The sequence below is a fragment of the Arachis duranensis genome, chromosome 9 (genome assembly GCF_000817695.3).
Source record: "Arachis duranensis cultivar V14167 chromosome 9, aradu.V14167.gnm2.J7QH, whole genome shotgun sequence".
NCBI classification, from domain to species: domain Eukaryota; kingdom Viridiplantae; phylum Streptophyta; class Magnoliopsida; order Fabales; family Fabaceae; genus Arachis; species Arachis duranensis.
In genome coordinates, this window is record NC_029780.3 from 77,940,658 (window position 1) to 77,967,546 (window position 26,889).

Sequence of the window (26,889 nt, forward strand, 5' to 3'; positions counted from 1 at the left end):
TGCATCATCAATTTTATCATACAATTTCTGCCTAATCCTCATGAAATCATGTAAAGTTCACAATAATTGCTTGAATCAAGGTGTAAGTGTATTTTCATCCAAAACTTGCCTATTTACTAAGAAAATGAATGAAACTACCCTAAAACAGTAAAGAAAAGGTCAATAAAACTGGCCAAGATGCCCTGGCATCACAACACCAAACTTAAAGCTTGCTTGTCCCTAAGCAAGTACTGAAACATGGGAAAGAAAAAAATGAAAGAACAAGATAAACAAGTAATCATTATAGAAGTCAAATTCCTGGTTTCTGGGGTTTCATGCATAGCAACTTAGGTTCATTCCTTTACTGGTTTTCAGGCCTTTATCATGCCCTTGAACACTCACTTGATTGCATCCTTTGAGACTTCCTAATTTTTGATCCTTCCTTCTTTTCCAAGTTTTATTTCATTCTTCTTAGGCTAAGTGCTCTGTAAGAGGGCGACTCTTTATGATAAGCTTTCAGCCAACACTCCCGAACCAGTTGGTTCAAGGTGCTAGGTGTTAAGACACCCCTAAGGACTTACTCCCTCAAGTCTCTTTCCCCCATACATACACACCACATGCACATGGTTTGTTATTTTTCTTTCTTGAGACCTTGGTGTCCAAAACCTCTTTGGGTTACTAAGTGCTCTGTAGCAAAGGTTACTCTTGATAGTGGACTTTCAGCTGATAATCCCGGATTAGTTAACCCAAGTTACCAAGTGATAAGGCACCCCTAAGAGCTTATTCATCCAAGCATATCCCTTGCACATGAACACCACAAACACATGCCTCAATATTCAAACCCTTGGTGCCTAGCATTATCTCTTATTGTTTTTCTTTCCTTCTCAACTCTTGTTGCTCTTTCTCTTTTCTGATTAGGAACTTATTTTTTTATTAGTCTCATAGAATGTGTTTCAAGCATGTGGTTTAGAGCATATAGTTGCCTCTATACCTTGTAGGTGAACCAACTTAGCTGATCAATGACCATACCACAAACTTAAGAATTTACTTCACAAGATAACTCCACTCTTATTTTTCATAACATTTTCTTTTTAATTGACTTAGAAGGGCAAGCATACATATAAGGAAGATGAAAATGAAAGGTAGGGTCTAGACCAACACACTTAGACCTAAACAACAAAATCTTAAAGACAGAATTGAAAATTCCTAAGCTACTATGGAAGCATGTTCTATTTCATACATGATTTTCCTTATTTAAAGCTTGAAAAAGATAAAACAAAGAAAGAACTCCACCACCTTTCACTTATCGGAATGCTCATGTCCCTTTGTCTTGGGATCCTTCCTGATTGCTTGGTTCTCCATTTCCCTTGCGCTTTCCGATTAGCTTCTTCCAGAAACCAGCATCCTCCATCTTCTTCTTTAATGCTTCCTTCTGTTGTTTTACCTTTTCTTCCTCTTGTTCTATTAGGTCCTTGCGAACTTCATCATATCTTGGGATGGTAGGGTGCAAATTATGCATATTCCCAGCTACATAAGTTAACTTGGCTTGAGTATTTATGTTAAACTCTTCCCGATGTAGCTGCCGTCCTTCATTGAGCACACTGAACTCGTTGAATGCTTTCATCTGAGACATCTGACGTTGGTTGAGTTCTTGAAGGTGCTTGTCTTGACGCTCTTGCCTTTCGGTCACTTGATTGATGGCTTGAGTGAGCTGGGAGTAATGCTCCTGTTGCAGCTCCATTTGTTGTTTCTGCCACTCCCTTTGTTGACCCATCCAATTAGAGAGTAGTTCTTCTTGACGATCCATCCTTTGAGATTGAACCTGCAGTTGCTGTTCTTGTCCCTCCATATAGCTCCTTGCCAAATCCTTAATGGCTTCTTGAATGTGAACCATATTATGTTGGTCGGATCATATTGCTCTTCTTGCTGGTACCCTATTTGTTGGGGTTCTTCTTGGTGAGGTTCTTCTTGGCAAGGCTCTTCTTGTGCAGTCCTTTTCCTTATCTGAGGCCTTCTTGCTGTTGAGCGGGTGTCACATAGTTTATACACTGGAGCGTAACTAACCTCCCCAGGTTTACCCATTTTAGATTGTTATCTTCAAAAACTACCTTGGCTTTCATACATAGTCTAAGGACGGTGCTGGGGTACAAAAGTCTAGCACTTGGATTACTCTTCTCGGCTGAATCTTGGATTTCCTCAACTATAATTTCATGCACATTGATGCCTCCACCCTTTATCAGCAATGTACCATAGTAGTTCAAGCAATGTTGACCTCAGAATTATTTGAGGCTGGGAGGATAGATCTCCTCACGAGCTCAAACCATCCTTTGGCTTCCGGGATGAGGTCTCCTCTCCTAATGAATCGGTCTTCTTGTCCAAGTACCTTTCCCAATCAGATCCTATAACACACATATCGTTCACAATTTCTTCAAGTTCATATTTGTCGGGGGCATTGCTTATTCTTACTTGATAACTGAGATCATTAAAATGTGGCGATCTCAGCTGAAGAGTCCTTGTTATAGCATTGGGGTTGAATTTCACCTCTGTTCCTCTCACGTAGCTTTTGAAGGTGGGAGCCTTAGTATTATCTTCTCTGGCCACATTGGCATAAAACTCCTTGATGAGATTTGCATTTATCTTTGTTTTTGGGTTTGTGAGCTTTTACTAACCCCTCTGTTCAATCTTCTCTCTAATCTTTGGGCATTCATCCTCGTTGAACTGGAATGTCAACTCTGGCAATATTTTCTTATTCTTTATCCGTTCAAATTGGAGCTCATGGAAGGCGCTCTTGAATCTCCCTGCATCGAAAGGAATTCTCTCCACCGGTTCTTTCCCCCTTCGCCTCTTGGAGCTTGATAATGCCATGAGTGAGAATTGATGTGTGAGGATGTTGAGTGTGTGTGTGTTCGGAAGGAAGAAGAGAGATAGATTGAGAGGGTGTTGCCTATGGAGTGGGTGTAGAGTGGGGGTTATATAGGGGAATGATGAGATTGAAAGGTATGGAGGTGTGGCTTAATAATGGATGGTTGGGGTTTGGCATTGGATGAGCACAAGGATCACCATATTTGTGAATTGATTGGTTCAGTCTCCAAGGCTATCTAACTCCCAATGTTGCATGGTGACACTTCCCAAGGTGCACCCTTTGAAGACAAGTGTGTATTTCCGTGGGTGAAGTGGCCGAACCCCCCTTCAATTAGTTGTCCCATCAAGTTCCTCTAATATTCCTTCCCAATTCCTTGCAAGACAAAATAAAAGAAGAATTAATTTAAATTGTGGAGGTAAAAGAAATTTGGAGGCTAGCCACCCCCCAATTTTTTTGTTTTTATTTTTGACTAACTAAGAGCCATTCATGAATGCAAACTAACTGACCAATCAAATGCCCATGCATGCAACGTTGGTGACACCAAACTAGTTTGTGATCATATGGTGCAATAAGATTCGATAAGAATCTCATATTCTGGAGTGCGTTCAAGCCTTCTTGGTGTGCCTTGAACACCAAACTTATCATGTACTATATGCTGCATGTAGGGATTCTTATAGTGTTTGTCAAAGTTGATTTAGAATTCATGAATTTTACCTTATTAACTACTATTAAAGATTAAAGAGGTAAGGGAATAAAACATGGGTTGCCTCCCATGAAGCACTTCTTTAGCATCATTAGCTTGACATTTGGCCTTTGTCAGGGTGGTTGGTGGTGCTTTAAATCTTCCCCTCTTGCAGTGAATTTGTCTCCATTGGCTTTGTTAAGAAGCTCCACATGTTCTAAGGACAAGATTTTGTTGATGGTGTACACTTGAGGCAGCTGAGATGGAATGATGGGGAGATGAGGTGGGATAGATGGAAAATGGGCAGAGACCACATCATCTCCTGGAGAGAAATCCTCTGTAGGGATCTTCTTGTTTCTCCATCCCCTTGGGGCCTTTTTCCTTGTGTTCCTTGATGTCACTTTGCTCCTTGTGGTTTCTTCTTTCAGAAGGATTTTGTTGCTTGTCTCATATGACTCCGGTGGGTCTAGTTCTTTTTGGATTACACTTGGCTATTGTTCCTTCCGACCACATTTCTTGTCAACCATAGGTGTTCTCAGGTGTAATGCTTGTGTTTCCATGCTAGTCTCTTCCATCAGCTCCTTACTGTGGTCTTCCCTTGACTCTTTGTTATCATGATCTGCTTCTTATGAGGGTTTGAAGACATTGAAGGTGAGGTGTTCATCATGTATTCTCAAGATTAGTTCTCCTCACTCCACATCTATAAGTGCCCTAGCTATGGCTAAGAATGGCCTTCTGATGAGCGGATATTTTATACGCTTTTTGGGGGTAATTTCATGTAGATTTTAGTAAGTTTTAGTTGGTTTTTAGTAGATTTTTATTAGTTTTAAGGCAAAAATCATATTTCTAGACTTTACTATGAGTTTGTGTATTTTTCTGTGATTTCAGGTATTTTTCTGGCTGAAATTGAGGGAGCTAAGCAAAAATCTGATTTAGGCTGAAAAAGGACTGCTAATGCTGTTGGATTCTGACCTCCCTGCACTAGGAATGAATTTTTTGGAGCTATAGGAGTCCAATTGGCGCGCTCTCAATTGGGTTGGAAAGTAGACATCCAGGGCTTTCCAGCAATATATAATAGTTCATACTTTGCATGAAGATATACGACATAAACTGGCGTTAAACGCCAGTTCCATGTTGTAGTCTGGCGTTCAGCGCCAGAAACAGGTTGCAAGTGGGAGTTCAACGCTAGAAACAGGTTACAACCTGGCGTTCTACTCCAGAATCAGCCCAAGCACATGAGAAGCTTAAGTCTCAGTCCCAGCACACACCAAGTAGGCCCCAGAAGTGGATTTCTGCACTATCCATCTTAGTTTACTCATTTTCTGTAAACCTAGGTTACTAGTTTAGTATTTAAACAATTTTTAGAGAATTATTTTGTATCTCATGACATTTTTAGATTTGAATTATATACTCTTTGACGGCATGAGTCTCTAAACTCCATTGTTGGGGGTGAGGAGCTCTACAGCGTCTCGATGAATTAATGCAATTATCTCTGTTTTCCATTCAAACACGCTTGTTCCTATCTAAGATGTTCATTCGCGCTTCACCATGAAGAAGGTGATGATCCGTGACATTCATCACCTTCTTCAATCCATGAACGTGTGCCTGACAACCACCTCCGTTCTACATTAGATTGAATGAGTATCTCTTAGATTCCTTAATCAGAATCTTCGTGGTATACGCTAGAATTGATGGCGGCATTCATGAGAATCCGGAAAGTCTAAACCTTGTCTGTGGTATTTCGAGTAGGATTCCGGGATTGAATGACTGTGACGAGCTTCAAACTCATGATTGTTGGGTGTGATGACAAACGCAAAAGAATCAATGAATTCTATTCCGACATGATCGAGAACCAATAGATGATTAGCCGTGCTGTGACAGAGCATTTGGATCATTTTCACTGAGAGGATGGGAAGTAGCCATTGACAACGGTGACACCCTACATACAGCTTGCCATGGAAGGAGCCTTGCGTGTGTGAAGAGGAGTATAAGAGAAAAGCTGAAATAAAGAGTACAAAGCATCTCCAAAACTCCAACATATTCTCCATTATTGAGTAACAATTACTTATTCCAAACACTTTCACTTTTTACAATTAAATTCAAGGAACCTTATTGGCATCCTGACTAAGATTAATAAGATAACCATAGCTTGCTTCATACCAACAATCTCCGTGGGATCGACCCTTACTCACGTAAGGTATTACTTGGACGACCCAGTGCACTTGCTGGTTAGTTGTGCGGATTGCAAAGGTGTGATTGCAATTTCATGCACCATGTTTTTGGCGCCGTTGCTGGGGATTGTTCGAGTTTGGACAACTAAAGGTTTATTTTGTTGCTTAGATTAGAAATAATTTATTTTTGATGCTATAGAGTCATTAAATCTGAGTCCTTTATTTTCTTTTCAAAAATTTTTCAAAAATATTATTTTTTCCTTATTAATTTTTAATTTTTAGGTGAGTTTAGTTTTATATTTTAAGTTTGGTTTCAATTGCATAATTTATATTTTCCTTTAAATTTTCGAATTGCATGTTCTTTATTTTTCTTTGATCTTCAAATTGTTCTTGTCAAATTTTCTTGTTTGATCTTTAGTTTTTCCTATTTTTGTGTGTTTTTCATGTTTTCCTTGTGCTTTTTCAAAATTCTAGTTTTCAAAAATATATTTTTATATACAATATTAAAACACGTTACATTTATAGCTCAGTTGGCTAGAGCGTTGGCTTATGTTCTTGGCAATTGGGTATCTTCTTTTTAAAATCTTTTTCAAAAATAATTTTTCTTTGATTGAATCTTGTGCCAAACTTTAAGTTTGGTGTTTTCTTGTTAAATTTTCTGTAATTTTCGAAAATTTATTTTGGTTTTCTAAAAATTTTAAGTTTGGTGTTCTTTCTTTTGTTCTTGATTGTTCTTGTGAATCTTCAAGGTGTTCTTGAGTCTTCCTTGTGTTTTGATCTTAAAATTTTTAAGTTTGGTGTTCCTTGGTGTTTTCCCTCCCAAATTTTGGAAAACAAGGAGCATTATTTAGTATGTTTTAGTATGTTTTAGTCTTTCCCATTGACTTTTATACGCTTTTTGGGTGTAATTTCATGTAGATTTTAGTATGTTTTAGTTGGTTTTTAGTAGATTTTTATTAGTTTTAAGGAAAAAATCATATTTCTGGACTTTACTATGAGTTTGTGTATTTTTCTATGATTTCAGGTATTTTTCTAGCTGAAATTGAGGGAGCTGAGCAAAAATCTGATTTAGGCTGAAAAAAGATTGCTAATGCTGTTGGATTCTGACCTCCATGCACTTGGAATGGATTTTTTGGAGCTACAGAAGTCCAATTGGCGCGCCCTTAATTGGGTTGGAAAATAGACATCCAGGGCTTTCCAGCAATATATAATAGTTCATACTTTGCGCGAAGATAGATGACGTAAACTGGCGTTAAACGCTAGTTCCATGTTGCAGTCTGGCGTTCAGCGCCAGAAACAGGTTGCAAGTGGGAGTTCAACACCAGAAACAGGTTACAACATGGCGTTCAACTCCAGAAGTAGCCCAAGCATGTGAGAAGCTTAAGTCTCAGCCCCAGCACACACCAAGTGGGTCTCAGAAGTGGATTTCTGCACAATCCATCTTAGTTTACTCATCACTTATAGTGATTATCTTCCATCTCCAGGATAACAAAGTCTGTGGGCAGGAAGTAGTTCCTAACCTTCACTAATACGTTTTCAACCACTCCTATCGCCTGTTTTTGAGTTTTGTCAGCCAATTTGATGATTATGTCTGTGGGTGTTAGCTCATTGATTTAAAGCTTTTTCATGAGGGATAAAGGCATTAAGTTGATACTTGCTCCCAGGTCACAGAGCCCTTTATCAATCATTGTCTCTCCTATAGCACAGGGAATGTGAAAACTCCCTGGATCCTTCTTCTTTGTAGGTGGCTCTGTTTGAATGAGAGTACTGCACTCCCTGTTCATCTTTATTGTTTGCCCACCCTTCAATGAACTCTTTTTGGCCCGCAACTCCTTTATGTACTTGATGTAGGAGGGCATTTGCTGGAGGGCCTTAATGAATGGTATATTTACATCAAGAGATGCAAACATGTTGAGAAACCTTGAATACATTCTCCTTGCTACACCACCTTCGAGCCTTTGAGGAAAGGGTGCATATGGGTTTGGGGTCTCCCTTTTCTTTAGCTCCTCCCTGTGTGTGGGATGGGATGCATGGTTTCTTTCTTCATGATTTTCCCTCGGAATGTCTTGGAGATATTCTGTTTGTGTGTGCACTTCCTCTATACTCCTCTCATTACTCATAGTGATCATCTTGTATTCTTCCTACCTTACTTTCTTTGTTTCTCCTCTTGGGTTCTTCTCTGTGTCACTTGGGAAACTATCAATGGGTTTGGAAAACTGTTGAGATAGATATCCCACTTGGGACTCCAGCCTCTTGATGGTGTCTCCCTGGTTTTTGATGTTGGCTCGCACTTCATCCTTGAACACTCTGTTGTCTTGGACTTCTTTACATATGTCTTCAAGTAGAGTCTCAATTCTGGAAAGTCTATCCTCTGTTAGTGATGGTGGGTTGAGGTTAGGTGGTTGAGAAGGGTGATTAGATGGGTGTTGATAGGATCTCTGTGAGGTATGTTGGTGAGTTGCATTATTGTTGGGATTGTGGTTGTGGCGTCTCTGGTCTTGGCCTTGGTCTTGTTGATTTTCCCACCCAAAGTTAGGGTGGTTTCTCCAACCAGAATTATAAGTTTTGGAGTATGGATCATGGGTCTATCTGGGTGAGTTTCCAACATAGTTTGCTTGTTCCCAGTCACCCTCTTCTCCTACATTCAATCCTTCTTGACCTGGTGATGAGGTGATGACTGCTGTGACTCTATTTTCTTCCACCTTCTTGGTAAGATCTGCTAGCTGCTTGGTGATCATCTTGTTTTGAGCCAGCAGTGCATCCATGTGATTCAGCTCTATTACTCCTCGAGTGTTGCTTATTTCAGAAGCATAGAAGTAGTCATTCTCAGCCTCAGTCTCAATGACGTCTATTGCTTCTTCAATGGTTTTCTTCTTGTTTAGAGAGCCCCCTGATGAATGGTCTACGGCCTTCTTTGACTCATAAGAAAGACCTTCATAGAAGATGTGTAGTTGAACCCATTCATTGAACATGTCTGGTGGGCATCTTCTTGTTAACTCCTTAAACCTCTCCCATGCCTCATAGATAGTTTCACCATCTTGTTGCCTGAAGGTTTGTACCTCAGCTCTCAGCCTGTTGATTCTTTGAGGAGGGTAGAATCTTGCCAAAAATTTGTTTACCGCGTCTTTCCAATTCGTTAAGCTCTTATTCGGGAAAGATTCCAACCATTTAGATGCTTTGTCCCTAAGTGAGAATGGGAACAAAAGCAATCTATAGACATCCGGATGAACACCATTAGACTTTACGGTGTCACATATTCTCAGGAAGGTGGTTAGATATTGATTGGGGTCTTCTTAGGCACTTCCTCCAAATGAGCAATTATTCTGAACAAGGGTGATGAGCTGGGGTTTCAATTCAAAGTTATTGGCATGTATGGTTGGCTTTTGGATGCTACTTCCACAATTTCCTAGGTTGGGATTGATGTAAGAGCCTAATACTCTTCTTTCCTGCCCAGCATAATTCATAGGGCCTTCTTTGGCATGGTTGTGAGCTTCTTCTTCATGGTTGTTTTCCATGTTCTCCTCCATGTTTGTTTTAAAGTACTCTTCCTCTTCCTCAGCACCAACAACTCTTTTCCCTCTTGCTTCCCTCCTCAATCTACGGAGGGTCCTCTCTTGTTTGGAATCAAAGGGAGTTGAAGCTTTGCTTCGTCTCCCTGTCATATAACTAACAAAGCGCACAGCAAGAAAAAAAATGAAGTGATTATTCGTGTTAGAGTGATTGTTAGTGTGAGTGGTGCAAATTATCAAACAGTTAGTGGGTTAGTGAGCAGAATTGTAAGTAAATTCAAAGAAAAAGAAAACAACGAGGGAATAAGGGATGAGGAAGAAAACTAATTGAAACTAAGAGTAAATAACTAGGCAATTTAAACAATAAAAAGAAAATGCTCAATCTAGTGAACTTCCAACTTAATCATTGTTGATACAAAATCAATCCCCCGCAATGGCACCATAAACTTGATGCACGAAAATTTGTCTCTAAACAAATTTCCCTTCGGCAAGTATACCGAATTGTCGTCAAGTAAAAACTCACAATAGAGTGAGGTCGAATCCCACAGGGATTGATTGGTCAAGCAACTATAGTTGGAAGAGTGTGCTAGTTGAGCTAAGCAGAATGTAGTTGAGATTTGCAGGAAATTAAATGGCAGGAAAGTAAATTATAGAAAATAAAGTGTAGAATCTTAAAAGGGGATTTGGGAAGATGAACATGGAAATAAATGGCAGAAAGTAAAGAGAATGGGTAAGATCAGAGATGGGGATTCATTGGGCTTAGGAGATGTTGCATTCTCCAGATCAAGTTCATTCTCATCTCTTCCTCAATCATTGCATTCATTGATCTCCTTGGAAATCTTAAGTGATTGGATCCCAATTCCTTAACAATCCAATCACTCTAAGCGTGAACAATTGCCCAATTCCTTGATTTAATTGCTCATGTGAAGAGATGAAGTGTGGTCAATGATTATACCACATGTATTTCCAAATCAAAGTGTTGGGAGGATTACATGTCACTATATCCGCCCAAACCCCAATTTGGTCCAACATGAGAAAGCATTTCTAGCATGATCTCCTCATCCCTTTTCCAAGGCTTAGAGGAGATCTAATTATAGAGAGTTTCTTTTCCAAGACAACTTACCAATTAGATTAATATCGAAATCCTTCTAGTAAATCAAGTGAAAAGAAAGAAGAAGAAGAATGAAAACTATAATTGATCCATCAAATTAAAACAGAGCTCTCTAACCCAATCAAAGGGGTTTAGTTGTTCATAGCTTTGGAAATGGAAATGAAAAAGGGTAGAACAGAATACATGCAGAAAGTAAATATACAGAGTGTAGTTCTCCAAAGTCTTGGATATGGGCCTTTGATCTTTAGTTGAAGCAGTTACAATCTTCACTAGGCTCAGCTTTGTTTGCAGAAAAGTGAGAGTTCGGCATGGGCGTTAGTTAGGATGTTAATGGCGTTAACGTTAAGTGAGGATGTGGGTTCGAGAATGTTAGTGACAATCACCTTTCCACTAACGTTCCAACCCAAAATGATCAACGTTATCTTCAATGTTAGTGGCACTAACGTGACCACTAATGTTGCCTCTTGGTCCTTCGCAAACGTTATTGGGAATCACCTTTTCCAATAACGTTGCCTTGTGCCCCCTTTCCCTATGTTAGAGTTCACGTTAATATAACTAACATGACTCTTAACGTGGGCATGCTTAAGCTTTGAGAGCGTTAGTGACACTTACCTTTGTCACTAACGCTCCAAATGCCCCTCCCTCCCACTTTAGAGTTCACGTTAATTAGATTAACGTGGCCACTAATGTGGTAGTGATTGCCATCTCCAACGTTAGTGACAATGGTGAGTGTCACTAACGTTGTTTTATCTTGCTTAGCCCCACGTTATCTCTCACGTTAGTGCTCTTAACATGACCACTAATGTGGGCACTCTTGGGTTGGTCCAACGTTAGTGACAAAGGTGAGTGTCACTAACGTTGGTGATTGGTTCTTCATCCCACGTTAGAGTTCACGTTAATTGGATTAACATGACTCTTAACGTGGCTTCATTGTACCTTTGTGGAATGTTAGTGGCAACCACTTTTACCACTAACGTTGGAGCTCTTCTTCCTCCTCTACGTTAGCTACCACGTTAATGAAGTTAACATGGCAACTAATGTGGGCTATGATGGCTTCGAAGGCGTTATTGGCGATCACTTTTTCTTTTAACACTACAAGCTTGTCCCATTCCACGTTAGTGGTCATGTTAATTAGATTAACGTGGTTGCTAACGTGGTTTCTTCTTGCTTCCTTTGTCCTGAAATCAAGCAATTAAGGTGCATCAAAGCTCTGTTCCAAATCATGAGATTATGCATCATCAATTTTATCATACAATTCCTACCTAATCCTCATGAAATCATGTAAAGTTCACAATAATTGCTTGAATGAAGGTGTAAGTGTATTTTTATCCAAAACTTGCCTATTTACTAAGAAAATGCATGAAACTACCCTAAAACAGTAAAGAAAAGGTCAGTGAAACTGGCCAAGATGCCCTGGCATAAGCACTCAATAAAAGCATGAGGAATTCCCTCATCAAGAAATCCCTGAGATGCCTCAAGGGATGCAATTTCCTCCACACAATTATTGGGAGCAACTCAACACTTCTTTGGAAAGCTTGAGTTACAACATGGACCAATTAAGGGTGGAACACCAAGAGCACTCCATCATTCCCCATGAGATTAGAGAAGATCAAAGAGCTATGAGGGAGGAGCAACAAAGGCAAGGAAGAGACATAGAGGAGCTCAAGAGCACCATTGGTCCTTCAAGAGGAGGAAGATGCCACCCTCACTAAGGTGGACTCATTCCTTAATCTTCTTGTCTATTTATTTTTCTGTTTTTGATTTTTAGGCTGTATGTTCTATCTATGTTTGTGTCTTCACTACATGATCATTAGTGTCTAGTGTCTATGTCTTAAAGCTATGAATAACTCCATAAATCCTTCACCTCTCTTAAATGAAAAATGTGCTTAATTAAAAAAGAACAAGAAGTACTTGGATTTCAAATTTAATCTTGAAACTAGTTTAATTATTTTGATGTGGTGGCAATACTTTTTGTTCTCTGAATGATTGCTTGAACAGTGCATATTTTTCATCTTGTTGTTTATAAATGTTAAAGTTGTTGGCTCTTGAAAGAATGATGAACAAAGAGAAATGTTATTGATAATTTGAAAAATCATGAAATTGATTCTTGAAGCAAGAAAAAGCAGTGAATAAGAAATCTTGCAAAAAAAAATAAATAAATAACTAAATAAATAATATGGCGAAAAAAAAGAGAGAAAGAAAGAAAAAGAAAAAGCAAGCAGAAAAAGCCAATACCCCTTAAAACCAAAAGTCAAGGGTAAAAAGGATCCAAGGCTTTGAGCATTAATAGATAGGAGAGCCCAGGGAAATAAAATCTAGGCCTAAGCGGCTAAATCAAGCTGTCCCTAACCATATGCTTGTGGCATGAAGGTCCAAGCGAAAAGCTTGAGATTGAGTGGTTAAAGTCGTGATCCAAAGGATAAAGAGTGTGCTTAAGAACTCTGGACACCTCTAATTGGGGACTTTAGCAAAGCTGAGTCACAATCTGAAAAGGTTTACCCAGTTATGTGTCTGTGGCATTTATGTATCTGGTGGTAATACTGGAAAACAAAGTGCTTAGGGTCACGGCCAAGACTCATAAAGTAGCTGTGTTCAAGAATCAACGTACTGAACTAGGAGAATCAATAACACTATCTAAAATTCTAAGTTCCTATAGATGCCAATCATTCTGAATTTCAAAGGAAAATGTGAAATGCCAAAACTGTTCAGAAGCAAAAAGCTACAAGCCTCGGTCATCTAATCAGAACTAAGTTTCATTGATACTGTGGGATTCATTGTATATTCTCTTCTTTTTATCCTATTTTGTTTTTAGTTTCTTGGGGACAAGCAAAAATTTAAGTTTGGTGTTGTGATGAGCGGATAATTTATACGCTTTTTGGTACTATTTTTATATAGTTTTTAGTATGATTTAGTTAGTTTTTAGTATATTTTTATTAGTTTTTAAGAAAAATTCACATTTCTGGACTTTACTATGAGTTTGTGTGTTTTTCTGTGATTTCAGGTATTTTCTGGCTGAAATTGAGGGACCTAAGCACAAATCTGATTCAGAGGCTGAAAAAGGACTGCAGATGGCGTTGGATTCTGAGCTCCCTGCACTCGAAGTGGATTTTCTGGAGTTACAGAACTCCAAATGGTGCGCCCTCAATTTCGTTGGAAATTAGACATCCAGAGCTTTCCAGCAATATATAATAGTCCATACTTTGCGCGAGTTTCGATGACGTAAAATGGCGTCAAAACGCAAGCTCTCTGCCCTTTTCTGGCGTCAAAACGCCAGAACTGACATAAAAGTTGGAGTTAAACGCCCAAACTGACACCAAAGCTGGTGTTTAACTCCAAGGAAGACCTCTACACGTGTAAAACTCAATGCTCAGTCCAAGCACACACCAAGTGGGCCCAGAAGTGGATTTCTGCATCATTTACCTATTTTTGTAAACACTAGTAGCTAGTTTCATTATAAATAGGACCTTTTACTTTTGTATTTTCATCTAGGAATCTTCGGATCATAGAGACAATTTTGGATATCATATTTTCATATTTGGAGAGGCTGGCCATTCGGCCATGCCTGGACCTCCAGACCACTTATGTATTTTCAACGGTGGAGTTTTCTTGTTCTAAGATATTCACTCGCACTTCAACCTGATGAATGTGATGATCTGTGACACTCATCATCATTCTCACCTATGAACACGTGACTGACAACCACTTCCATTCTACTTAAGATTGAGCGTGTATCTCTCTCTTAGCCTCCATTCCGAAAGATCGGAGTCTTCGTGGTATAAGCTAGAATTATTGGCGGCCATTCCTGAGATTCGGAAAGTCTAAACCTTGTCTATGGTATTCTGAGTAGGATCTGAGATAGGATGACTGTGATGAGCTTCAAACTCGCGAGTGTTGGGCGTCGTGACAGACGCAAAAGAATCATTGGATTCTATTCCAACATGATCGAGAACCGACAGATGATTAGCCATGCAGTGACAGCGCATTTGGACCATTTTCACTGAGAGGATGGGAGGTAGCCATTGACGTCAGTGAAACCCAACATACAGCTTGCCATGGAAAGGAGTATGAAGGATTGGATGAAGGCAATAGGAAAGCAGAGATTCAAGATGGATGAAGCATCTCCATACGCTTATCTGAAACTCCCACCAATGAATTACATAAGTATCTCTATCTTTATTTTAAGTTTTATTTATCCTTTTCTTATGAAAACTCCATCACCCATTTGAATCCGCCTGACTGAGATTTACAAGGTGACCATAGCTTGCTTCAAGCCGACAATCTCCATGGGATCGACCCTTACTCACATAAGGTTTATTACTTGGATGACCCAGTACACTTGCTGGTTAGTTGTGCAAAGTTGTGAGAAAGAGTTGAGATTACAATTGTGCGTACCAAGTTATTGGCACCATTGTGTATCACAATTTCATGCACCAATTATGCAAGAGCAGCCGAATCAAAACAACATACTCTGCAAACTGCTCAAAGAACAAGAGAAGCAAGGGCGTGAGCTACAGGAGCTAAAGCACCAGAAGCTGTCCCTTAAAGAGCTAGACATCCCACAGATTGAAGGAACACTTATCTCTCAAAATAAAGGTTGTTGAGTCCTAACTCTGTGATAACTTTTATTATTAGAAACCTATTTTAAGAGCTACATGAGCATTAGTATTAGAAGTCGTTTATTTTTATGTCTTTAATTATTATTTCATAAGTTTTAGTAGCATTTAATTTTCCATTTTAATTTTCTATTATTTTAATAAAATTCAAATTGCATGAGTAGTGCTTTATTTTTATTTTTTTTCCAATATGGCTATAATTTACTCTTCTTATCATCATTAAACATGAATAAAATAGTAGATTTTTTTAGAAGAACAAGGGTGCAAACATCTCTAGTATAAAATAAGAAAAATTCAAATTATTTATATGTGGTGGCATTACTTTAGCTCTCTGAATGAATGCATAACAGTGCATATTTTTTGATACTAAAATTTAAGTAATGCTTGGCTCTTGAAAGAATGAGGTAAACAAAAAGATGTTATTGATAATCTGAAATATCATAAAATTGATTCTTGAAGCAAGAAAAAGAATAAAAAAAGAGAGAGGAAGAGCAAGCAGAAAAAGCCAGTAACCCTTTAAACTAAAAGGCAAGGGGTGAAATGGATCCAAGGCTTTGAGTATCAATGGATAGGAGGGCCCAAAGGAATAAAATCCTGGCCTAAAGCAGCTAAATCAAGTTGTCCCTAACCATGTGCTTGTGTCATGAAGGCCTAAGTGAAAAACTTGGACTGAGTGGTTAAAGTCGTGATCCAAATCAAAAGAGTGTGCTTAAGAACTCTGGGCACCTCTAACTGGGGACTCTAGGAAAGCTGAGTCACAATCTGAAAAGGTTCACCCATTTATGTGTTCGTGACCTTTATGTATCCGGTGGTAATACTGGAAAAACAGAATGCTAAGGGTCACAGCCAAGACTCTAAGAAGCTGTGTTCAAGAATGAATCAAAGTTAAACTAGGAAAATCAATAACCTCATTGGCATGCTGAGTTCTGAAAGAAGCCAGTCATTCTGAGTTTCAGGGGATAAAGTGAGATGCCAAAACATTCAGAAGCAAAAAGCTATAAGCCCCTCTCATCTAATTTGAATTTGAGCTTCATTAAAGACTCAGAGATTTTATTGCACCGTAACCTTCTTTTTATCCTACTTTATTTGTCTAGTTACTTGGGGACAAGCAACAATTTAAGTTTAGTGTTGTGATGAGCGGATATTTTATACGCTTTTTGGCAGTGTTTTCATATAGTTTTTAGCATGTTTCATTCACTTTTTGTTATATTTTTATTAATTTTTTAAAAAAATCACATTTCTGGACTTAACTATGAGTTTGTGTGTTTTTCTGTAATTTTAGGTATTTTCTGACTAAAATTGAGGGACCTGAGCAATTATCTGATTCAGAGGCTCAGAAAGGACTGCAGATGCTGTTGGATTCTGACCTCCCTGCACTCAAACGCACTAGAGCTACAAAAATCCAATTGGCGCGCTCTCAATTGGGCTAGAAAGCAAACATTTTGGGCTTTCCAGGAATGCATAATAGTTCATACTTTGCCCAAGATTTGATGGCCCAAGCTGGCGTAAAACGCCAGAACTTGCACACTTCTTGGTGTTAAACGCCCATTTTGGCACCCAGGGTGGCGTTTAACTCCAATTTGAGGCATATTCACGTGGAAGCTTGAAAGCTCAGCCCAAACACTCACCAAGTGGGCCTCAGAAGTGGATTTCTGCACTATCTGCACTTAGTTACCCATTTTCTGTAAACCTAGGTTACTAGTTTAGTATAAAAACTACTTTTAGAGATTCATTTTAGAACTCATGACATTTTACATCTCATATTGTATCTTCTACCGCATGAGTCTCTAAACCCCATAGGTGGGAGTAAAGAGCTCTGCTGTGTTTCAATGGATTAATGCAATTACTATTGTTTTCTATTCAATCACGCTTGCTTATGTTCTAAGATACTCACTCGTACTTGAACATGAAGAATGTGATGATCTAAGACACTCATTATCATTCTCAAATTTATGAACGCGTGCTTGACAACCACTTCTGTTCTACCCGAGCTCAACGTAGTCATTGGACGACAGTTTGAGTGCGTATCTCTTGGGTTTCTAATCCATGAAACTTGCATCTCCTGACAATAAAGCATTTAAACTCATGAGATCAGAACCTTCGTGGTAGAGGCTAGAACCAATTGGCAGCATTCCTGAGATCCGGAAACTCTAAACCTTGTCTGTGGTATTCCGAGTAGGATCTGGGACGGGGTGACTGTGACGAGCTTCAAACTCACGAATGTTGGGCGCAGTGACAGGGTGCGAAAAGATAGAGAGATCCTATTCCGACACAAGTGAGAACCAACAGATGATTAGCCATGCGGTAGCTGTGCCTAGTATTTTTCATCCGAGACAAGAGATTTGACAGTTGATTAGCCGTACAGAAACTGTACCTGGACCATTTTCACTGACAGGACAGATGGTAGCCATTGACAACAGAGATACACCAACATATAGCTTGTCATGGAAGGAAGCCATGCGTGTTTGGAGAAGAAGACAGTAGGAAAGCAGAGATTCAGAAGACAGAGCATCTCCAGAACCTCAACCTGTTATCCATTACTGAATAACAAGTATCATTTATTTCATGCTCTTTTACTTTTTACAAACGAAATCATTTTTATCACTAATCTCCTGACTAAGAGTTACAGGATAACCATAGCTTACTTCAAGCCAGAAATCTCCGTGGGATCAACCCTTACTTACGTAAGGAATTATTACTTGGACGACTTAGTACACTTGCTGATTAGTTGTTAGGAGTTGCAAAGGTGCGATTGCAACTCCGTGCACTAAACTCCTTGAGTTGAAAAACTTAAGTGTTAATTTAATCTTTGAAATTGTTGTCTTACTCTATTTTCACTAACTCTAGCCCTTCTCTAGGAAGGGGCTAGGACTTTTGAGTTAGAGTTATCATACCCAATTGACCTTTCTTTGCAACTGCAAGAGGATAATTAATTAGAAGCAACAACTTTTACTATTACACTTGAGAAATCCAACGAGGATAGAAACTCCAATTAATTTCCTCCTAGCCAAGGCCTTTAATTTCAAATACATAACACCTCAAGTTATTATTTCTTGCCTTAATCTTCCAATATTTATTTTCCTAATTCCTACATCAAAAATTTCTCAGAAAAATTCCTGATCAATAATCCGCACCTTGTTTCAACTCGCTGAGAAACGACCTGGGAATTCTACTCCAAGTAATTTATTCTGAATTGTGACACCCTTTTTAAATTGATAAGTGGAATTTTTGCCGGTTAAAAACTGTACTCACAATGTTATTTTTATTATCAATTCTTAATCGGCAATTTTCTGCAGATACGCTTTGGGCTTATAGGACTGCATACAAGACACCCATCGGAATGAGCCCATTCCGCCTCATCTACGGGAAGGCTTGTCATCTTCCAGTGGAGGTGGAACACAAGGCATACTGGGCAGTGAAGGAATGCAATTTAGGATTGGAGGAGCCGGCATTGAAAGGAGTCTGCAACTTCAAGAATTAGAGTGCCTTCGACTAGAAGCATATGAGAACTCACGACTTTACAAGGAAAAGGTTAAGGCGGTGCATGACAAGAATATCAAGAGAAGAGAGTTTAGAGTTGGGAATTTGGGTCTCCTCTATAACTCAAGGCTGGGACTCATGCCAGGAAAGCTGAGATCAAGGTGGGAAAGACCCTACAGGGTAGAGAAGGCTGAGCCTTATGGAGTCTTCCACTTGAGCCATCCGTCAAGCCCCACCTTCTTCAAGGTAAATGGCCACCGCTTGAAGCTATATCATGGTGAGAAGATGAAGAGCAACAAGGAGCTAGAGATCTTCCTCTTGAAGGATCCAGTACAAGAAGAGGACTAAGTTCATGGAACATCCAACTAAAGGACGTTAAACAAAAGTGATAGGTGGGAGGCAACCCACCATAGTATGATCTTCCCTTTTTATTAGTTTCATTTTATTCATATAAGTCTTATTTCTCAGTTCTGCATATTTGCTTCTACTTATATATATAAGCATCAACACGCAAGCATCCATGATGCGTACGCGTCAAAGGTGGGTTCGCGACAATAAAAAATGGGCAAAGAGTTACGCCGAAACTGCGCAGGAATGGTGCCTCCCGCACATGCTGACTCACGCGTACGCGTGGGCTACTCGTACGCGTGGGGTGACCATCGGCGTCAATGCATAATTTGCCTGAGAGTTTAGCTGCATTGGTGCTGGAGCCGTGCGTCTAGCACGGCCAGTGGTCACGCGTACGCGTGACCGACACGTCGGTCTCCTGTTACTTTGACAACCCACACGTAAGCATCCATGACGCGTACGCGTGGGTGTGAAAATCGGCGTAAATGGGTATTTTGAACAGAGAGTTGTGCGGGAGTGAGGATGGATTCGCGCGTTCGGCACGGATTCTGGTCACGCACACACGTGACCGACACTTACGCGTCCCTTACCTTTTAGCTCATCCACGTGTACGCGTGGATTATGCGTGCGCATCGGTTGTGCCGCGACACTTATTCAATGCGCTGCCCTGTTCAATGTTCTTTCAAACCTATTTTTCTTTTCTTTTCTTTTCAAATCCTAGTCCTTTCTTCTTCTTCTTCTTGCTCTCTTCTTCATTCTTCCTTCTCTCTGTTTCTTAATTTCTTCTGCCTCCATTCTTATTACTTCTCTCTCACTCTCACTCTCAATTACCTCCCTATTTTCATCATCTTAAAAGGTTATTTTTCTTTCTCTCTTCTCCTCCCTATTTTTTATTGTTTATATTGGTGTTAGAGATTTATTTGGGTGATTCTTTTGCTATACATTTTCTTGTGGATATTATGAGGAGTGAGTGACAATTGATATTTTATTCTAGGTCTCATACATGATTGGATTAATTACCTTATTTTGAAATTTTAACTTGCATACCAAGTGTTTGTGAAAAGGCTCTCATGGCATTTGATTTTTCTCTTATTTTATTCTTATACTTTAGTGTCTCTTTTTCACAAAACATTGCTATCCATTGTGTATTGAGTGTATTAGTCATTAATTGTCAACATGAAAGTGCTCATTATTTTGTTACATGTGATAATCCTTTTGCTATTGATGCTTGAGCTATGCTTCTCATGCTTTTACTTGCATGCTTTTAATCCTCTTGCATCTAGTTATTATGATATGCCTTCATAAAGCTACATGATGTCCTACTTGCATGTTGTTGCGACCATGTATTTAAGACACTATCTTTTCCTTTGTCATTAATTATCACTTGGACTTTCATCATCTCGGTATTAGCTATTTAAATTTGATATTCCTTTTCTTTCTTCCTTTTTCAGGATGGCCACCAAAAAGGGAAAAGAGAAATCTTCTGACAGAGCACCGACAAGGAGAGGAACTAAAAGAGCACCAGCTAAGGACCAACCCTCCACAACAGTCAAACCATCTACTAAGAGGGTCAAGAGGATCATCCGAGTGGATGAAGTGGAGAAAGCATTTCCTGCACGGGATTCTACACGGTTCACCAACCATTACTGTGAGCGGATGTTCCCCCTTCTAGCAGAAAGGAACTACAATAAAGAACACCTCCTCATCCTTCCGACACATTTTGTTGACTTTGTGGAGCCCCGCATCGAAAGGAGGCAGTGGGGATTCTTAAAAAGGCAGCCGTGAGAGGCCAACTTATCTTTGGTAGTTGAATTCTACTCCAACTTTCACTCGCCTGCCTTGCAGTCTGTCTATGTTCACCGAAAGCAAGTCCCCGTCTCCAACGGTACCATTCAGAGTGTATTGGATCTTCCACCTAGCCTAGAGGGATTTGATACTTATTAGCTAGCCCAGCTAGAATGCTAGGCATACACCTTTGACTAGAAAAGCATCCTAGGCGTCATCGCCCTACCTGGCAACACCTAGATCTACGGACGACACCGGGCTAGACCCAAGGGCATCTCCGCCTCTGTACTTACCTTCGAGGCGCGCGTGTGGGCTCAGATTCTATCTCATTATGTCCTTCCGAGCACCCACGAGTCAACCTTCACTATGGACATAGCAGTCATAATATGGTGCATTCTGACAAAGCAACCACTGAACTTGTCCCGCATCATCCGACATGCTATGGAGCATGTACACATCGCGAGCAACCTACCATTTTCCGCCTTAGTTACAGATTTGGTCTCTACAGCGAAAGTTTCCTATCGGGCAGGAGACACGAAGGCCATGATTCCTCGAGATGATCAATATGTCTCGAGTGGGAAGTACATCAGGCCTCCTGCACCTACTGCAAGCCGAACTGAAGGCTCGGTCCACAACGCTCCTTCCCCCTCCATTCCACCATCATCCACACCATAAGCACCTTCAACTAATCAACTACTCCTTCAGATCCTTGAGAGGATGGACAGGCAAGACCGGCGGGCTAACCGAATGAAGCGCCGTAACAAGCGCCGATATACCCACCTGAAGGAGTTGATTTTTGGCACCCGCCGACCTCGGGAAGAGACAGACACCCTGGATTCCACTTGGCCTCGTAGCATGGAGAGCCATGATGTGCCAGACAGTGGAAGCGATGCTCCCACCACCACTCTTTTCATCACTAACGGCACAGAGGACGGTGCCAACCCTTAAGTGTGGGGAGGTCGAAATGACTTTTGGAGGTAACATCTCTCTCTTTTAACACCAATACTCTATTTTTCTTTTGTTACATGGAATAATTTGCATGACTAGTAGTAGGGTTTGCATTTAGGTACTATTTGGTTGACTGATATATACTTTCTCCAAACACCATTTTATAGCATTTCATTAATTCAAATACAAAATTTTGTTAAACTTGTTTGAAGATTGTAATTTGGAACATGGTTTAGAGCTAAAGAACACACAACCTGTGAGATTTTGAGCTTAACTGTATGGTTACATTATTTAACCATGAATTTTATTCTTGTGTGCTTTCTTCTCTACGATTGCAATATTTGCTTTGTTCCATTCTATATGTCCATTGTTTAGTGTATATCTATGCATACATGTGATTCAGGCAATCATTTGATACTAGCTCACTTATCCTAAATAGCCTACCATTTTATTTACCTTTATTTGCCATTTTGAGCCTTTTAACCCCCATTTGTTCTTTATATTACCACATCACTAGCCTTAAGTAGAAAAATAATTAATTACCCTATTTGAATCTTTGGTTAGCTTAAGATAGAGATTGTGTGTGTCAACTAAGTGTGAGGAAATGTGAAAACTATGGTTGATGAGAATGTATTTTTGCTCTTATTGATAAATATTAGGGAATTTGGATGTTCATTCGTGTAGAAAATTAGAGAAACCATATGCGTTGATATATTATGCTTTCAATTGAGAAAAAAAAGAGAAAGAAAAATAAATAAATAGGGGACAAAATTACCCCAATGTTAAGTTCAATAAAAAGATCAATGCATATGTGATGGAATTAAAATTGATATATAAGTGTGTGAAATGTTGTGAAAATGAGACTTTGGGTAGCTAAGCATGATTTTAGAATTATATAGAGTATGTGTATGTGTTAGGCAAGAACTTAGGTTAGTCAAAGATTCACATTATAGCTCACTTGGCCATATATATATCCTCACCCTTACCTTAGCTCCATTACAACCTTGAAAAGCCTTCATGATGTTTGCATTTGTACACTAAATATTTTTTGATTGGTTAGATGAAGAATAAAGTTTTAGAAAGCATGACTTGAGGGGACTAGAGTGGATTAACGCAAGATACTTGAGTGATTAGAGTGCATATACACTTCCAGTGAGGGTTCAATGCTCAACTCTATGTTCCCGGCTTTCATGAGCTTTCTTCTTACAAGTTTACTTGTATCTTATTGTGCAATTTCAATTAGTGGAATCTATTTATGTTTGTCCTGGGGAATTTGTTTACTCTTAACCAAGTAGGTAGAACATTTTAGCATGTAGTTACATTCATATACATGGGTTGCATTGTATAAGTCTCACCTTTCCTCCTTTACTCTTTTGGTTTCCTTGAGCTTAGCATGAGGACATGCTAGTGTTTAAGTGTGGGGAGATTGATGAACCGCTATTTTATGGTTTATCTTGTGCTAAATAGAGTGGATTTTATCAATCTTTTATACACTTATTCATATAAAATGCATGGTTTTACATTTTCCTTCCTAAATTGATGCTATGATTAAAAACATGCTTATTTGGCCTTAATTTTGTTATTTTTAATCCTCTTGTATTTTCATCCGATGCCGTAATATGTGTGTTAAGTATTTTCAGGGATTATAGGGCAGGAATAACTTAGAGGATGGATAAGAAGCATGCAAAAGAGGAAGCAATACAAGGAAGTAAGGATTTCATGCCCGAGCAGCGATGCGCACGCGTATGCGTGGCTAGGAGAAAGTGCATTGACGCGCATGCGTGTAACACGCGTACGCATGATTAGGAGAATGCGCATCGACACGTACGCATGGATGACGCATACGTGTGACAGGTCGTCACGTGCTGCAGATATCAGAATCCGCTGGGAGTGATTTTTGGGCCCCTTTTTCACCCCGTTTCAGGCCCAAAAGTCCAGAATAGAGGCAAAGGTGTAGCTGAGACTTGGACACACTTTCATTCTCACTTAGTTTTAGTTTAGTTTTGAATTCTAGAGAGAAAACACTACCTCTTCTAGGGTTCTATCATTTTTCATAGTTTTCGCTTTTGGATTGGATTTTGAGAGAGCTGCTACTACCTTCGCTTGAAGTTGTCACCATTTAGTTTGCTTCTCTATTACCTAACTCTTTTATTTTCCATCAGTTGTTCCAATTAATGTTCAGATTTTCTTAATTTTGAATTTATTAATGCAAAGAACCATTTTTATATTTAATCCCGTTAATTAGTTAAATTTTCTTCAATTCATTTCTCAATACAAATTTTAGTTTTATTAATTCAATTTTAATTACCATGTCTCTTTTTTACTCCCTTTACATGTTTGTGAAAATGGCATTCATGTTAATAGAGTAGAGTCCCAACTTGGCTTTGGAGTTAATTAATTAGAACTCCTTGAGTTGGAAAACTCAAGTGTTAATTTAATCTTTGAAATTGTTGCCTTACTCTATTTTCACTAACTCTAGCCCTTCCCTAGGAAGGGGCTAGGACTTTTGAGTCAGAGTTAGCATACCCAATTGACCTTCCTTTGCAATTGCAAGAGGATAATTAATTGGAAGCAACAACTTTTACTATTACACTTGAGAAATCCAACGAGGATAGAAACTCCAATTAATTTTCTCCTAGCCAAGGCCTTTAATTTCAAATACATAAAACCTTTAGTTATTATTTCTTGCCTTAATCTTCTAATATTTATTTTTCTAATTCCAACATCAAAAAATTCTCAGAAAAATTCCTGATCAATAATCCGCACCTTGTTTCAACTCATTGAGAAACGACCTGGGAATTCTACTCCCAGTAATTTATTCTGAATTGTGACACCCTGTTTAAATTGATAAGTGAAATTTTTGCTGGTTAAGAACTGTACTTGCAACGTTATTTTTATTATAAATTCTTAATCGGTAATTTTCCGCCCGTCAAGACTCTTTGGAATTCAATGACACTAATACACTCTTATCTAAGCTAGAACTTTCTAGATATCTCTCACAAGTGTGTTTATTTCCCTCAGTCTCTTTTTTCTGTCATTCACTCATATCTCTCTCATCATGCTCTTTCTTTCTCTCAAAACTTTCTCTTTCATTCAGAATTTAGCTAATTTCACTCAGATACTCGCTCTCTTTCTCACTTTCCTTTTCTCTTAAAATTTTTCTCTTTTCTCTATTATTTTTTCAATTTGTTCATATCCTAATCACTACAACAAAAAGTAATATTTGTAAAAAAAATTGTTACAAAAAAGCAGAATTTTGAAACAAAAAGAGTTTGTAACAAAAAAAGGATTGTTGTAGTATGTCCCGTTACAAAAAGTTTTTGTAACAAAAAATAGAACTGTTACAATTCAAAGTAATATTTTGTACCAAATTTTTTAATACAAAAAACAAAATTTGTTATAAAAGTAGTAACAATTTTGGACCTTTAAAATATTTTTCGTAATAACATAATTTTTCCTATCACAAATTTTTGTTACAAAATATAACTTGATTTTGTAACATTTTTCATTCTTTTAGTTACAAAAGCACAATATTTATTTTATAACAAATTATTTAATCATAATTTGTTGAATCGTAAGACGGAATGTAAACGTAACTCGTAAAATAAAAAAATTATGAAATTTTTTATAGTAAAAATTAATTTTACAAATAATGAAAGAAATCTCAAATAAACCAAATTATCCATTGAACTATAACTAATATATACCATAACAAGTCAAAAGTCACATACTCAACACAAATTCTCAACTCAAACTAAAACACAAATCATACAAGTTTATACGCAACTAAAATAAATTAAGTAGCAAATAAACCAACCAAACTACTATAATGAACAACTAATTAACTAAAGTCTAAAGAAGTTATTTAATAGTCACTCTATTCTTCATCAATCATAAAATCTTCATGAGTTTCACAAGCTTCTACATTACCATCTTCATTATCAACAGCAAGAGGAGGAGGTCTTGGGAGAAGTTTTTCAAACACAGCATCATCAAGATAAGAAATAGCCAGAGTATAAGAGCAAAAATTCAATAATTGAACTCAATGCAATAACAAATATTCACCATTGTAGTTCATGATTAATAAAACATATAAGAATTAATTTCAATTTTTACCATTCACCAAAGCAATATTCATGTAAACAATAAATTCATTATCTCATCACAGCAACAACAGGCCAACAACAAATATACTAACTTTCTTCTTTTTCTTTTAGTTCCTTTTTCTCTTTTTAATCGAATGAATATTCAACAACAAAAATTTCAACAACAATAAAAATTCCATCATTCATTTTAATCAATCCAAAACATGATATAGAACAAGCAAAATTCAATTCAATTTTTATTAATAATTCATCCTTCTAACATATGCCCATCCCAAGTCCCAGAACACAAGTTTCCTAATTGCAGCTTTAATACGATCGATATTTAACCCCACAGTTGGAATGATTCGATTAACAGGAAGGCTTTCTATGTTTGAGTACACTGACAACATCCTCTCCAACAAAATTTGTAAAGTTAATGTATTTAGCAACTCAGGGAAACATAACAAAGTTCAATAATTTTGTAAAAATATGGCATTTGAAATATGCATTACTATTTTCCCAGCCTTGTCAATCCCTAGAATGAGTACGTGAATAATAATGGTGTATTTGTAACAAAATTCTAAAGAGAAAAATAAGAGTTATATAAATTATTACTAAAATTGCCAATATAGCAAAAAATCTGTCACATATACCAGAATTCTAAAGAGAAAAATAAGAGTTATATAAATTATTTATTCAAGAACTGGTTGGTGATCTTATTCTTTGAAAATCATAATACAACAATCCTAAAATAACAATAATGGGACCAAAAATACCAACTAACCAGGCTCTGCTTGAGAGATCCACAATAGCATCTTCATTTTGATCTAAATACCACTCCCTCTGAAACATCAATAATTTCTTTAAAAGTCTGATTTCTTCAAATGAATGATACTCACCTCTGCAGGAAACAAATCTGGGTGTTTGGAAAATATTCTAAGCCTCAAACCATTGTATCTGGAAGAAATAGGAACTACACATATTAAAAGGGAAAAGGACTATAATCAATATTGTTGGTTCATCACATATTAGAGGAGAAGCACCAGAGGTAGAATAGAGCCATTTTTCCCAAATCCCCAATAGCAACTTCCCTGTTTTCTTTCCCATTCGCGTTCCTCTTCACGGGGGACATTGGCGACGGCGACGGCGTGAAGCAGCGCCCTTTCCTTCTCTTATTCGTGGCGGCTTTGATGGCGATGATAAGGCACAGCGGCGACGGAAAACCCTAGTGGCAGCAGCGACAGGTCAGAAGCGCTCCTTGGTCGACGACGCGAACGACGGGTCCAACGGCGGTGGGAGCAGCCGAGGCAATGGC

The 26,889-nt window shown here is 38.4% G+C and overlaps 1 protein-coding gene and 1 non-coding gene across 2 annotated transcripts; both read left to right on the forward strand.

Annotated features, from left to right (window-relative positions):
- Window positions 1-8,665: 8,665 nt before the first annotated feature.
- LOC127742094 (small nucleolar RNA R71) lies at window positions 8,666-8,769 on the forward strand. The gene has a single exon (XR_008003281.1). It is a non-coding gene; the product is annotated as a small nucleolar RNA R71 (small nucleolar RNA).
- Window positions 8,770-18,351: 9,582 nt separating this feature from the next.
- On the forward strand, window positions 18,352-18,756 carry LOC107465981 (uncharacterized). The gene has a single exon (XM_016084969.1). It carries the CDS (start codon window positions 18,352-18,354, stop codon window positions 18,754-18,756), a length of 405 nt encoding a protein of 134 aa, XP_015940455.1.
- Window positions 18,757-26,889: the final 8,133 nt, after the last annotated feature.